At 47.7% G+C, this 15,672-nt stretch overlaps 1 protein-coding gene across 2 annotated transcripts in view; it reads right to left on the bottom strand.

The window, feature by feature from the left end:
- Positions 1-12,475: 12,475 nt before the first annotated feature.
- Positions 12,476-15,672, bottom strand: part of LOC124098286 (cytochrome c oxidase assembly factor 8) — a 28,674-nt gene continuing 25,477 nt past the window's right edge. For both annotated transcript variants that reach the window (XM_046453068.2, XM_046453067.1), the window contains exon 5: positions 12,476-12,735. In XM_046453068.2, the coding sequence (XP_046309024.1) occupies positions 12,630-12,735 (106 nt within the window). In that variant the 3' untranslated portion in view covers positions 12,476-12,629. The remainder of the gene's footprint in view (positions 12,736-15,672) is intronic.

Below are 15,672 nucleotides of genomic sequence, written 5' to 3'. Positions count from 1 at the left end.
ATAAAAAATAAAAAGGACTGCGATTGTAACTCAGTGGTTATGTACCCTGGATTCAATTCCCAGTATCAAAAAAGAAAGAAAGAAAAGAAAGAGGGTACATGCCTAGCCACATACAGTACCCTGAGCACAGAGGTCTATAAATGAGGACAGATGCATAAAGGTGAACAGGAAGGACTTCTCTGCCACACAAAGGTGGTCCTGGCTGCATGCACATTTGTAGAGTCACCTCACACTTACTGAACCCAAATATGTCTCTTGACCTGAGCTGTGTGCTGGAAGGCTCACCCTTCAAGTGGCCAGGAGAATATTTATCCTACTTGGCTTCTGAATCATGAGTTGTGGTTGGGAAGTGCTGAGCCTTGTGTGCCTCTGGCATGGAAACTTGACCACTATATGTGGGTATCTAGAAAGGGCCCTGCTAAAAGCTGGGAGAGAGTCAGGCGTCAAGGTGATCCCAACAGTTCCAACATGGCTTGACAAACACCATAATAGACAAACACTGGAGCTGGTGCTGGGCCCAGGTCCTGGGAACTGAGATTCTGTATCAGCATTCTCTGTGACATGTTACCATAATACACATGGACAGAAGCGTTGAAATGTGTGCAGCAAACCCCCACTTACTCATCACGGAGAGTCTACCATTTTGCCCTATTTGCTTATCAAGGGTCTCTCTTCCTATCTGTGTCCATCAGCTCTTCCTTTACCTGTGCATTTCATTTTTTTTTTAAAGAGAGAGAGAGAGAGAGAGAATTTTTTTAATATTTATTTTTTAGTTTTCGGTGGACACAACATCTTTGTTTGTATGTGGTGCTGAGGATCGAACCCGGGCCGCACGCATGCCAGGCGAGCGCGCTACCACTTGAGCCAATTCCCCAGCCCATACATGTGCATTTCAAATTAATTTGCAAACAAACATCAGTACACTTTACCCCTAATTTCTTCAGCAATTCATATCCTTAAGTTCATATCCTTAAGTTCAATATTTGTAATTTCAGAGAACATTTACATATGGTGGAATACACACACCTTAAGGATGCCATTCAAAGAATTTTGTTTTACATTATATGTGCCTTTATTTCAGAAACTTTATTTCAGAAACTTTTTTTTTTCTCCTTTCAGCATTTGGAATGGAACCCAGGCCTCATGAATGCTAGGCAAGTGCTCTATCATTGAGCTATATCCCAGTCCTTTAATTTTGAGAAAGGATCTTGCTGCATTTCCCAAGTTGGCCTCAAACTGACAATCCTCCTGCTAAAGCCTCCCATATCACTGGGATTACAGGTGTGTGCTGTCACACTCGGTTAGTTTCTTTTTTAAAGCCATTTTATTGTTTTTTTATTTTTTGTGATGCTGGGAATTGAACCCAAGGCCTTGCATGTGCTAGGCAAGGGCTCTATCACTAAACTACACCAATCCCAGCCATAGAGCCATTCATACTTTCACAGAAAATTTTGAGCAAAAAGTACAAAGAGTTCCCCCATACTTCCCCTTCCCATTATCACACTACTAGTGTAGTGTGTTTTTTAAAATTGATAGATCCATACTGATACATTAACCAAGCTCCAGAGTTGACCTGAGGCTCACTCTGTACTGCACATTGTATTGTGAATTCTGTAGGTTTTGACACATGCACAGTGATCTGAAGAGTTTTGAGAAAACATTCATCTGTGTATTGGAAACCCTACCAAGCAATGGGACATTTCCACCACAGTTCAGAGCCTGCAGACGAGAAGCCCCCCTCCTCCAGTATGACCTCATCTCAATCAATTTCATCTGTAGTGTAACTATTCCAAGTATGATCATGTTCTGAGTCATGGAGATAGGATTTCAACAAATAGATTTTGGGGGACACAGCTCAGCCCTAAAGAAACACAGCAGGGGTCAGGGCAGAGCATAGGGTGGCCAGCACAGTTCCCCAGTTACCCCACTCCTTTCCTCCTGCCCTCTTCTCTACTCCCCTAGGTGCTACATCTCCAAGAGAGGTGGGTATCTGTCCCTTCAGCCTGCTGCTGTCACCAGGCAGGCCCAGGAGCTTCCTCACCCACCTGACAATCCCTGGTTGGTTCCCAAATCCTCTCCCTCTGTCAGCCATCTTCTCATCACTATAACTAAATGCTTGAGATGACAACTTAAAAGAAAGGAGGTTTATTTTGGCTCACAATTTTGCAGGTTTCAGTCCATGATTGGCGGACCCAATTTTGGGGGCCTGTGGCAGTAGCACATGGCACAGCAAAGCCACTCACCTCATAATCAGGAAGCAAAACAGAAAGAGAGGAAGAGATTAGGGTTCTACAATCTCACCTTTTTAAATTTTTTTCAGTTGTAGATGGACATAATACCTTTATTTATTTATCTTTATGTGATGTTGAGGACCGAACCCAGGGCCTCACCCGTGCTAGGCGTGTGCTCTATCACTGAGCCACAACCCTAGCCCCCACAATCCCCTTTAAGGGCATGCCCCCAACCACCTCTCAAAGACTCCACCACCTCCCTACAGCATCACCCTGGGGACCAAGCTTTAAACACTGGAACTTCAGGGGCTGTTTGTAGCTCCGCGGGGGAGCATTGCCAGCACCAAAGAAAACTTTTTAAAGTAATAAAAAAAAAAGAAAGAAAGAAAGAAAAAATTCGCTGTAATCCCAGTGGCTCAGGAGGCTGAGGCAGGAGGATCACAAATTCAAAGCCAGCCTCAGCAATGGGGAGGTACTAAGCAACTCAGTGAGACCCTATCTCTAAATCAAATACAAAATAGGGCTGGGGAATGTGGCTCAGTGGTTAAGGACCCCTGAGTTCAATCCCTGGTATGCCCCCCACAAAAAAAAACAAAAGACAAAAGAAATTTCCCAGGCTTACCTTGGTCCCCAGGTCACAGGCCACCCTAGAGCCATCTCTACGGTTGGTCTTAGGCCTAGGAAGATCCACCTTGGGGACAGGCTGTGCAGGATGGAAACAGGAAATGCAGCAGGGCTGCCTCTATCTCTGAGTCCAGGAGCCCTGTTCCCTAGGCAGCACTTCTGCCCTCAGGCGGTCCACTCTTAGGATGGTCCAGCTTACCCAGTCAGGCTTCTAGCAGAGCTTCCTGGGATAAGCTCTGGAGTGAGTGTAAACTGGTGGATTAACAGCCATGTTGGCAGAAGAGAGCCATGTGTCTCTTCCTGCTGGACTCACAAGTGGGCCAAGCTGGGACCACAGGCCTCTGGCAGCATCAGAAGACAGAGGTTGGGATGGGACACTGGCCACAGTGGGGCTGAGGCTCAGCAGCAGCGCATGCAGATGCAGCCACCACACAGAGGAAATCCACAGCGGGGACAGAGCCAGTCCCCACCCAACCCACAGGGGGTGGGTTGCAGTCAAGTTCTGTGAATAAGCCCTAATGGCACCATCTGCTTAGGCCTGTAGGACAGATCCTGATGGGGCCTGAGCCTGGGAGAATATAGCAGACACTGAGCAAGAAACCAAGCAAAGGAGGTGGCTCTGCTGTGGGATAAGGTGGAAGATACTGAAGAGGACACGCTAGGCTTCAGAGGGAGACCTGGTGGTGAGCCACTGGGTTCAGGGGAGGTCCATTGCATCCAGTCCCCGTGACTTCCTTATCTACAGAACCTCATTAACCAGGTATGGCTTATGTCCCCCACTGCAGGCCCAGAACACCTCACACCCATTTCTCCTATTTCTCATGAGCACCACCCAGGGCAGAGAGCACCTTCCCTGTACAGATGGAGAAACTGAGGCTATCAGAGTGGGGAGAACTGGTGGCAAGGGCTTGACTCCAGTCTGGCCATCGGACCCACTGTAGGCTGCAGGAAGTAAGTCTGAAGCATTTAGTGTGGCACACTCTGGGAGCTGGCTCTTCAGGGAGACCATTAGCCATGCCTTGGCAACATCCTCAATCGATACTCTGGAAGCTGCTGCGCAGGAGGCCAAGTCCCTGGCACACAGGAAGCTCCTCTCCTTTCCCAGGACCACACATCAGCCAGGTCTCTTTCAAATGCTGTGGAGTCCTGCTGGTCCCCTCCTCAGTTCTGATTCTGGAAGTGTGGTCCTGTGGCTGTTGTGACAAATTACCATGACCTGGGAGCCAAAAACAACAGGAATCCATCTTCACAGTTCTGGAGGCAAAGGCTCAGCATCAACCGGTGGACAGGCTGGTTCTCTGGAGGCTCAGGGACCCTATTCCATACCCCTGTCTTGCTCCTGGAGGCTCCTCATGGCCCTTGATGCTGCTTGGTCCGCAGACACACCTCTCTGGTCTCCATCTTTGTGGCAACATGCTCTTCTTTTTTGTCTCCATGTGTAAAATTTCTCCTCCTCTTCAAGGACACTGTCCTTTGGATGTAGGGCTTCCCTAAGTCCTGGGTGACCTCCTGAGATCCTTGACACCCACAAGGACCTGATTCCAAGTGAGGCTACACTCAGGAGAGGGATAAGATGTGGATGCAAGTTTTGAAGGCCCTCTCAGCGGTCAGAGGCCTCTCCATAGGCAGGCTGGTCGGGAGGCCACAGTCCTCCTAGATAGAGGAGGCAAGTACATCTCCTGAGGGTCGACTGCTGATCTGTTCTCAGTGCAGCTCCATCCCAGGGCCTGTTCTTTTTTTGCTTTTAATTAAATCTATTTATTTTTTATTTGGTACTGAGGATTGAACCCAGAGGCACTTTACCACTGACTTGCATTAAAGTAATTTTCAGTTGATATATAGCAACATAAAAATTGTATGTATTTATAAGGTGTCATGAGCTGTTTCTATACATGTGAGCGCAGAGCCTCTTCAAGGAGAAGGAGGAGGAAGACAATTGTTTTCAGCTTGTCCTGGCAGATGCTTTTTTGGGGCCATGGGCCACCTCTTGTGCCTGGCAAGTGCCCTGGGCAGAAAATGCTCCTTGACCTGAATATCTAACAGACCAATGAACTTGCCCACTGAGGCCCAGCTTGAACATCAGCCCTCTGTGAGACAAGCTTATCTGTCAGCAAGTCCTGGCCTCTGTGAGGGCTCTCTGCAAGCTGAAATGCTCTCGGCCTATCACTACAGCAGCACTACCTAAGGAAGTCACACTGTGAACCCTAGTGTCACTGGAAATTTCCTGAAAGCCACAATTAAAAAAAAAAAAAAAACAGGCACTATGGCACACACCCCTAATCCCAGCCACTCAGACTTGGGAAGCTGAGGCAGGAGGATGGCAAGTTTGAGACCAGCCTAAGCAACTGACTCAAAATTGAAAAATTTTTAAAAAGGGAGTGGGGGATGTGGCTCAGTGTTAGAGTGCTTGCCTAACCTGCAAAGTCCTGGGTTCCATCCCCAGTATCACACACACACACACACACACAGCAAGAAAGAAAAAGAATAAAGAAAAAAAGCAGGTGTCATTAACTTTAACATGCATATATGTACATATATGTATATGCACACCCACATATATCATTCATCAGAAAATTTTATATAAGTATTATTAAAATTTACAAAATTAGATTGGGAGTGTAGCTCAGTGTAGTGTGTGTGTCTTGCATGCACAAGGCCCTGAGTTCCATCCCTAACACCAAAAATAAAATCAAATATTAAGCCAGGTGTAATAGCACATGCGTATAATCTCAGCAGCTTGGTAGGCTGAGGCAAGAGGATCACAAGTTCAAGGCCAGCCTCAGCAACTTAGTGAGGCCCTAAGCAACTTAATGAGACCCTGTCTCAAAATAAAAAAATAAACGAAAAGGTCTGGGGATGTGGCTCAGTGGTTAAGTGCCCTGGGTTTAATCCCCAGTACCAAAATTAATTAATAATAAATTTAATTGTGGCAAAATAACATAACATTTTCACTTTGGCCACTTTAATTGGGCAGTTGGTGACATTATGTACAGTCATACTGTTGTGCAACCCTCAAATCATCACCAGAGAACTCTTTCATCTTCCCAAATGGGGCTGGGTCTTTGCAGGTAGCCTGCCACATTCCTCCACCTGGGACACCAAGCCAGGCCAGGGCTGCTGGATTTCCTGACCACAGGGCCATGCTTGGGGAGCTTCCAACTCCATTCTGGACACTGCTTTTTGTTTAAAATCAGATGTTCGTTGGCCCGGTACTGTTCCCAAGCTGCTGCCTGTCCTTCACAGCCAGCCTAGGCCGCTGTGCTGTTCTGCTAGGTATGGCTAGGGCTGGGGGCAAAAGCAAAGGAACTGTCAATCCTCTCTGGGGCTCTCTGCCTACCACTGTGGCTTTCCACCAGCACCAAGCCTTGGGCCTGACTCAATGACAAACTTGTCCTTGGGGATGAGTGGGGGCTTGGGGCAGTAGTGCAGTCAACCAGGGATGAAAGCTGCTCTGGCCAGCCATTCACCTCCTTCCCCCAACTCACCCTCCTCCCCCTGTACTTTTCCACCAATGGGTTGACTCAGGACAATGTGGAAACAATTATGACGATCAATAGCAAGTGGCTCAGAATGCAGCTGGAAGCAGCTGGAACGTTTCTGGGAGATGGATCAATTCATTTTCAACAGTATAAAAGCAAAGAGATGACTTTCCTGGCAGCCTGGTGAGCAGTGTCTGCCCTATGAGGAGGGTGCCATCCAGTGGGTGGGCAAAGGGCAGAAGGGAGGGGCCTTTGAGAGCCAGGTGGTCAAGTGCACAGCTGGATTCCCAGGGCAGTGACAGGCCGGGCAGGCATCAGTGCTGCTGATCACCCGCTGGGTAAGCAGGTTCTCATAGAGCCTTCAGGCACACCCTGCCGTGAGGACCTACTGCTCTTGTGTGTAGTGGCTGGCTGCAAACACATATTCCCTGGCTACAACAGAGTGGCCTTGAAGACGCTGTGCTGCATGACGTCAGCCAGTCACAGAGACAAGTCCTGTGGGATTCCACTTAGGTGAGGTCCCCACAGCAGTCACATTCATAGAGGTAGGAGGCAGAGTGGGGCACTAGGGGATGGGGGATGGGAGTCCAGGATCAATGGGAAGAGTTTCCGTGGGGAAGATGAGAGAGTTCTGCAAAGGGCAGCGATGGCTGCACCAGGGTGCGCATACCTCACTCTGCTGAGGGTGGCTAGAGTGGTTTTTCTCTGCCCACAGACGCTGTCTTCATTTGGCCTTTCTGCAGTGAGGGCAGGAAGGGAGACTCAGAGGAAGGGACACCTCCCAGGAGGGTCAGGAAGGGATTCCTAAGAGGGATGCATCCCACCTCCCAGCAAGGTGTGCTGGGCATAGCACCTGCTCTCCTTTGCTCTCTCCAAGGGTTAGGCTGTCGCCCTGGACTAGGAGCTTTGGTCGCTCCTCCAGGCACCCTCCGGGCCTCTGGAGGCTGCAGCAGACACCTCCAGCCAGCTGGGTCCTGCCTTCAAGGTGCTGGTCCTGATGTCCACTGGGGTTCTCCTAGTTGTAGGGCCAGTTGAGCTGCCCAAGGTCCTGAAGAGGACTTTGCACAGGAGGCAAACTGCAGGGTCCTGAACAGAGAACCTCCAGGAAAAGGGGTTACCTGGGCACCAAAAACCCCAGGACTGCCCTATACAGCTTGAGTATGGCACTGGGGCTGATTTCAGCAGCTGGAAAGGTGCAGGAGCTGGCCCTGCAGGTAACTGGTGACTCCTTTACAGGTTACTTCACCACCAAGTGTGACTTGGAGGCAGAACAGGTCCCAACTTGGGGCAGGAGGAGGGAAGGCACAAGTGGGTAATGGTCCAGCAGGGCTGGTATTGTCAGTGGGACTGGATGGAGACAGGAACTGCTGCCATCTGGCTCTTGATAAGGTTGGTGGCTGACAGGGGTAGTTTAGCCAGGCCCTCCTGGCTGTGACCTGGCTATGAGCCTCAGTTGCACCCTCCATAGTGTCATGTAGCATGGTGTTGAGTACGGGGCCTGGCACTTGTGAAACACTTGTTAAAACCATTAGGGAAAAAATCCAGATTTCTTCATTTGTAATTAGCAATAGCAGAAAGAAAAGGACAAGAAGAGGCGACCCAGATGGCTGTGGGTGGAGTAGGGAGAGGGACAGTCCCTGAAGAGAATGGGAACCAGCTGTGTGGCATAGGGACTGCAGCAGTGGCAGCAGCTCATCCTCTGAAAGTTGGTGGACAGGGAGAGGGCAACAGGGAAGAAGAGTTCTGCTGTGCAGGATGGGACCAAGGGAGGTCTGTGCAGGGAGGGGAGGCTGAGGGCTCAGGAGGAAAGTAGGGGTGCCGGGCAGGGCAGTCCTGGTGGAGGAACTGCTTGGCAGGGAGCATGACTGGTTTTGTTTCTTAAACAAACTTTCTGTTTTAGAGAAGTTTTCAGCTCCCAGCAAAACTGAGCAGAAGATAGAGAGCTCCCATGTACTCCGACCCCCACCCCCACACAGTCTCCCCATCATCACACTCTTCTTTCGCCCAAGACTGTTGGTCTGAGTGTGTCAGGGAGCAGCAATAAACTGATGGGTGCAGAGCCTCACCCAGCACAGAGCAGGGCTGGGTGCTTGCTGGATCAAGGGACAAGCTTCTAGATGTTCCCTCTCCTATTTCTTCAATGCCGAAGCCTGGATGGATCCTGGGAGATGCCAGAGTGGCAGTCAAGAGCAGGTCTGTGCAGCCAGACAGCACAGCTGTTCAAGTTGAAGGTAGACATAATGACCCTCAGAAAACATGGATCTCACCATGAAAAGTCTCTGAAGAGGGCTGGGGATGTGGCTCAAGCGGTAGTGCACTTGCCTGGCATGCTTGCGGCCCGGGTTTGATCCTCAGCACCACATACAAACAAAAACGTTGTGTCCGCCGAAAGCTAAAAAAAATAAATATTAAAATTCTCTCTCTCTCTGTCTCTCTCTCTTAAAAAAAAAATTTAAAAAAAAAAAAAGAAAAGTCTCTGAAGAGTAATCCAGGCATTCCAGCACAAATTCAGAAGATATATGTGAAAAAGAAATTACTTAGAAATAAAATATAGGTGTAAAATAAATATAAGTATAAAAAGGAATCTTACCAGGCCTAAGGGAAAACATTGGGGGTGTTCTGAGCAGGGACCCTGCTGCCAGAAGCAGGAAGCAGGAAGTCTCGTCTCCACTGGGCATTGTCAATACCAAGGCCTGGGGCAGACTGGCTCCTGCCCCAGCATCAGGACAAGGGGAAGACTTGCAGTCAGAGACCACACGCCCCACTGCTATTGACCTTGGTGTTTCGGAGGGCCACACTATAAATGATACTGTCCACAGACAGCACCCAACACAGAGCCAATTTTAAGACCTTTTTAATTTTTTTTTTTTTTTTTTTGGTAGTTGTAGGCAGCATGCCTTTATTTATTTATTTTTTTTTATGCGGTGCTAAGGATCGAACCCAGTGCCTCACACTTGCAAGTGCTCTACCACTGAGTCACAGCCTCAGCCCCACATTTTAAGACATTTTTAGTTATAGTCTAAATATCAAAAAATATTTTATCAAGCAAACATTTTGTGGAAAAGTCAGTATAAAATACATTACTGAGGTAGCCTTTATTTTGTAGATATTTTAAAAAGCTCACAGAGCAACCTAGGAGGCTGAGGCAGGAGAATCACAAGTTCAAAGCCAGCCCTTAGCAATTTAGTGAGGCCCTATGTGACTTAGCGAGACCCTGTCTCAAAATAAAAAATAAAGGGCTGGGGTTGTAGCTCAGTGGTAGAGTACTTGCCTAGCATGTGTAAGGCACTGGGTTTGATTCTCAGCACTGCATAAAAGTAAATTTAAAAGTCCATAAAGAGAGAGAGAGAGAGAGATTTCAATATTTATTTTTTAGTTTTTGGTAGATACAACATCTTTATTTTATTTTTATGTGGTGCTGAGGATCAAACCCAGCGCCCCACACATGCCAGGCAAGCGCACTACCGCTTGAGCCACATCCCCAGCCCCTAAAAATATTTTTTTAAAAATAAATAAGTAAATAAATAAAAATATTTTTTTAAATAAATAAAAAGGGCTAGGGATATATGGCTCAGTGGTGAAGAGCCTCTGTGTTCAATCCCCAGTACCAAAGTGAAAAAATTCTCAGAAACCCTTTATTTGAACTATTCTGGCTGTGACAGAATAATCTTAACCAAAAAAAGAAATTAAAGAGTAAAAATTTTAGAATCAAAATAACCTCAACTACAATTTAGCTACATTTATTTATGACCTGAAGTCATTAACTTTTTTTTTTTTTTGGGAAATAGGGATCAAACCCAGGGTCTTATGTGTACAGGCAAGCACCACCAACCACTCTACCATCCCCTGTCTTCATTTAATCCTTTTTTTTTTTTTTTTTTTTTTTGTACTGGGAATTGAACTCAGGGGCACTCAATCACTGAGCCACATCCCCAGTCCTATTTTGGACTTTTACTTTAGAGACAGGGTCTCATTGAGTTGCTTAGTGCCTCACTGTTGCTGAGGCTGACTTTTAATTTGTGATCCTCCTGCCTCAGCCTCCTGAGCTGCTGGGATTACAGGTGTGCCATTTAATCTTAAATGTTTAAAAATCCAGGTTGGGAATATATCTCAGTGGTACAGTGTTTGCCTAGCAGCACCAAGCCCTGGGTTCAATCCCCAGTACTGACAGAAAAAAAATAAAAAGACTGTACTTTTTATTTTTTAAAAAGCACTGCCACGAAAAATTACTGGTTAAATTTTGTCCTCATAATGTCAAGGGCAAACATGTAAAGTGACGATAAAATCCCACTGAAGGGCTGGGGGCAGCTTGGTGGTTCTGCACCAGCCCAGCAAACCCAAGGCCCTGGCTTCTATCTGTAGTACCATAAAAAATAAATAATAATAAAAAAAGGTTGAAGAATCCAAAAAGGTAGCACAGTGAAGCATTTCTTGACACTTTGCATACAGCACTTAAAATCCAGCAGCACACTGAACACCAAGAATCAAGTCGAACCTCTTGGCACCAAAGACAGAACACCACTCAGGTAACTGTGACTACTACTCGCAGGTCTTCAGCCGGAACTATTCTTCTGCCAATGCTGGACCCCAACTTACCACATGGCTCATGTTGGATGACAAGTGCAGGAGATGCACAGGGTCTGTACAGAATGGAGACTTCTGAGCTGGGTGCGGTGACACACACCTCTAATCCCTGTGGCTCAGGAGGCTGAGGCAAGAGAAATGCAAGTTCAATGCTAGCCTCAGCAACTTAACGAGGCACTTAGCAATTCAGCTTTGTCTTCACACAGCTGTGCTTGTCTCTGGCTCACTTGTGAGCCACCCTTGAATACAGCACTCTTGGCCTGAGGATCTGAGGGGCTCCAGAGGGCACGAGTGAGAGTTCTGCTTGGCCCACAGCTCTGCTTCCCACTCTGTGCTTGCAGCCACTGCCACTGGATGGGGACTGGCTCTACCCACCAGTCACCCATTGGCTGGAAGCCAGTGTCTCTGCAGGTGGTCCCTGGGATTGACACTATTTGGGGGCTTTGCTCACTGTGAGGACGGGCAATTCAGGTTGGGAGTGTAACTCAGTGGTACAGTGCTTGCCTAGCAGCCACCAAGCCTTGGTTCAAACCCCAGAGAACTGTAGTCCTGACACTCCCTGCCCACCTCTGACCAGAGCTCTTTGACCTTTCTTCCTGGAAACCCCAGGAAGAAAGACCCAGGATCCCTGAGGACCTTAGGGAGGTGAGCTGGCAATGAGATAAGCTATGTTACAACAGTCCTTGCACCATATGAACATTTGCCCTGGCCGCCAGCCGCCAGCCACCAGCCGCCAGCCACCAGCTGAGCTGAAGGGCACAGCCCATTTGCTCATGACTATACTGTCTTTGTACCAGGCAGACCACTCAGGGTCTGAGAGGACCCTCAGCAGAAGCACTCCCCAGGAGTGTGCTAGCCAGCTTCCTATTGCTGTGACAACAGGAACTACCTGAGGAAGGAAGGTTTATTTTGGCTTCATCCACGGCCGGCTGGGCTCCATTTCCTTTACCTGTGGTCAGGCAAAGCATCATGGCAAGGAGCACGTGGTGGAGCAGAGCTGCTCACCCTATGCTGGCCAGGTAGCAGAGAGGAAGGGGTGGGCCCCAAGAGCCCCTTGAAGGGCACACCTCCAGTGACCTACCTTCTCTCAACAGCACCATCAGCTGGGGGTCACTCCAGACCCAAACCTTAACATACGTCATCCAAGAGTCCCACAGTCACAACAATCACTGTGTCCCCCTCTACCCTTGCAGGTACCCAGCAATTCTCCTCACCAGACTGTGAGGATGGAAGCTGAGGTCCTACCTCCCTACGACAGGGCAGGAGAGCTCGAAGGCATTTCTCTGTCATCGCTAGTCTCTTGGACAGAGACTGCCTCACCTGTTCATGTTTCAAGATAACCATGCTATAGTCAGGGCCTGGGCCCTGCACACTCAATGACGTGCTACTAACTCACAGGTCAGGTAGTAATACTGCAGTGAGTGGACGCTTCACTTGGCAGCCACCAGCTTCCAAATATATTCCCATCACTGAGTCACTTTTTTCAAGTGAGTTTTATTAACATTTGTACACTGTTCTATCCTACATTGGTGAAATTCAAGACTCAGAAAACAGACATGCTGTGCTAGGCTTTATTTAACATTGCCTCTGTGATGACAAGCCAGCTTGGGACCGAGGTCAGGAGGGAGCAGGTGGTCCTGCCAGGAGTCGGAGGCCCAGGGCTCTCGTAAGTGGAACCCAGGCTCTGGTGGGCCAGCATCAGGATGGACTCCTAACTGCTCCTCTTCTCTTGTTTCCATCTCAGCCTGTTCCAAATCCTCTCCAGGGCCACCTTCCCCATGAAGAAGGTGATGACAAAATTACGCTTGTACCAGTCTCTGCAGGGAAACAGGAGGCATCCAGGATGAGCCCCAGGGATGAGGCCTGACAAGCAAGCAGCTCCAGCAGAGGTGAATTTTGCTCTGCCCTCCTCCCCAGGTCTTCCCCTGCCCCAAGCTGTGTCTCCACAGAAGGCACCTCTCCTGCCCTCCCATCAGGACAGGTGCAGGTGAAGCACCTGCCCCCATCCTCTGGTCTTGCTGAAGGACTCCTAAGAGCCTGCCCTCTGTCTAGTGGCCTTCTTGGAGAGATAACTAAGGAGGGATGCAAGAGGACTAAAGAGCCACAGCCAGCAGGCTCTGCAGGAATCGTGGGTCAGTCTTGATGTGGCCCTTATTTGCATGACAGCACACAGCAGAAGCACTGCAGTGTGAGAAGCTAACTCCTGGCGAGCCTGACATCGTGATGTTCCATGTGCTCCTCCTGTGAGGGACCTGTGCTTCTGCGTAAGCTGATTCTAAGGAAACAGTTCATACTGTGCTGGGGGAGTCTGCACTGCCTGCCAGTTACTGGACAGAAGCTGACAGAAGCCTATACATGGGAGGAGCCTGGAGAGCTCATGTGAGGGGAGGTGCACAACAAAAGCTTGGGTCAAGCTGGGGATGCCGCAAGGACGACACATGTCTGTGCAGCTTCTATTTCAGAGTCACACAAGTGATTTCGGGACCTCAGTGTGAAGGAAGGAGAACAACCCAGGGTGCTAAGGCAGCCACAAGAGGTGAGCATGCTGGCTTTCTGCCACCTCCACACTCCCTGACTGAGGACATCTGTTTCCACCTGCTGATGTGAGGCTGCAGTGAGGAGCAGTGTCTAAGACAAATGGCTCGGGGAAGGCAAAACCGGAGTTCTGTCAGGACCAAGGTCTGGGATTCCGGAAAAGCCAGACTCCTGTCACTAGTGCAGACACCTGCCTGATGGGGTGGGAAGGGTGCCCTGTGCCATCCACATCAAGCCAGTGGGGAGCAGGTCTGGTGCAGACAGGCTCTTGGCCCGCACACTCACTTGGCTAAAAGCTTAACCAGCACAGAGAGATGCTCCACAGTCTTAGGAGCAGGACCCAGATGCTTCAGGACTAATCTTTGGTCAAGGCTCCTCTCAGGAGCTCATTCACCCTCAACTATCATCAGTGTCCTCTTGGTCTTCCCTCACTTGTCCATCTGACTCTGTCACTGTTTTATGTTTTTATTTTTTTTTAAACAAAGCCTTTTTTTTTTTAAAGAGAGAGAGAGAGAATTTTAATATTTATTTTTTAGTTTTCGGCGGACACAACATGTTTGTTTGTATGTGGTGCTGAGGATCGAACCTGGGCCGCACGCATGCCAGGCGAGCACACTACCGCTTGAGCCACATCCCCAGCCCTTTTTAAATTTTTTAAAATACTTTTTTAGTTGCTGATAGATCTTTATTTATTTTCTTTTAATATGTGCTGCTGAGAATCGAACCCAGTGCCTCACACATACCAGGCACGTGCGCTACCACTGAGCCCCAGCCCCAGCCCCTGTCACTGTTATATTTTAAAGCAAATCTAAACTACCAATCTATCATTTCACCTGGATATACCAGTATATTACATGTTATCTTTTTTTTTATTCCATCTTGGTATACATGTCAGTATTTTGATTTGATATTTATTAATATACTGTTTTGTTTTTATTTACTTTCTCAGTTTCCTTCTTTCTTGTTAATGTCCTTAGGATTAACTGTTGAGATCATATTAGATTGTTACACATTCTCATGTCTTGACATTCTGTAATCTCCCTACCTGATTGTAGTTGTTGTTTTGGGGGTTTGTGTGGGTGTGTGTGTGTGGGGGGGGTGCGTGTTTAGCCTCTCTAAATGTACATGTATTTTTTTTCCTTTTTTTAAAATTTATTCTGATTTGTAATACATGATGGCAGAATTGCAATTCACTTCATATTACACATATAGAGCACAATTTTTCAAGTCACTGATTGTATACAAAGTATTTGTGTCTTATACATACCCTTAGGGTAATGATATCTCACTCATTCCACCATCATTCCTACCCCTTTGCCCCCTCCTTTCCCCTCCTTCCCCTTTGCCCTATCTAAAGTTCTTCCGTTCCTCCCATGATCCCTCCCAATCGCTATTATGTGACTGCATCCTCATATCAAAGAAAACATTTGGCCTTTGGTTTTTTGAGATTGGCTTGCTTCACTTAGCTTTATATTCTCCAACTTCATCATCTGTAAATGCCATGATTTTATTCTCTTAATGCTGAGTAATGTTCCATTGTTTGTATATATACCACAGTTTCCCTATCCATTCATCTACTGAAGGGCATCTAGGTTGGTTATTATTAGCTATTTAGCTATTGTGAATTGTGCTGCTATAAACATTGATATGACTGTGTCCCTGTTTTATATGTTATCTATAACTCACTAAAATCTTTTTAAAAAACCCATAATCACCATACCATCACTGCATCTAAGATGATCCATAACTAATATATAGTCCCTGCCCAACCTCCTCCATCTGCCCAAATCTCTCTTTCATTCAAACATTTCTTTACAGCTGCTGTGTGTCAATCAGGGCCCAAACAAGCCTAGACATTGCATGAATAGTCTACAATAGCTGCCCCCTGTCCCTGCCACTTTTTTGGTGCCAGAGATGACACTAAGGCCTTTGAGTATGCTGGAATGCTCTACCACCCTAGCCCCTTTTTTTGTTGTTTTCCTGGCTACTTGTTGAAGAGCCTGACTCACTGGCTTGCAGAATCCTCAGTGTTGGGCATCTTCAAGCTTCACCTCAAACACTGTCTTCTACGTTGCCCCTTTAGTATTTCCCTGCAAACCAGCATTTTGTTTGAAGGCCCAACCACATTGCAACTCCATCTTCTGTAAGAACCCTACACAGGGCATTATCTGTGCTTCCGTCCTGTCACAGAGGCTGCCCTGCTCCATGGTGTGTGTGCT

Source organism: Marmota monax, unplaced genomic scaffold, assembly GCF_021218885.2.
Source record: "Marmota monax isolate L192 unplaced genomic scaffold, Marmota_monax_Labrador192_F-V1.1 WCK01_AAM20220418_F8-fsc00190, whole genome shotgun sequence".
NCBI classification, from domain to species: domain Eukaryota; kingdom Metazoa; phylum Chordata; class Mammalia; order Rodentia; family Sciuridae; genus Marmota; species Marmota monax.
Note: the sequence above shows the minus strand (reverse complement) of the source record. Positions and strands in the feature narration are given on the sequence as shown.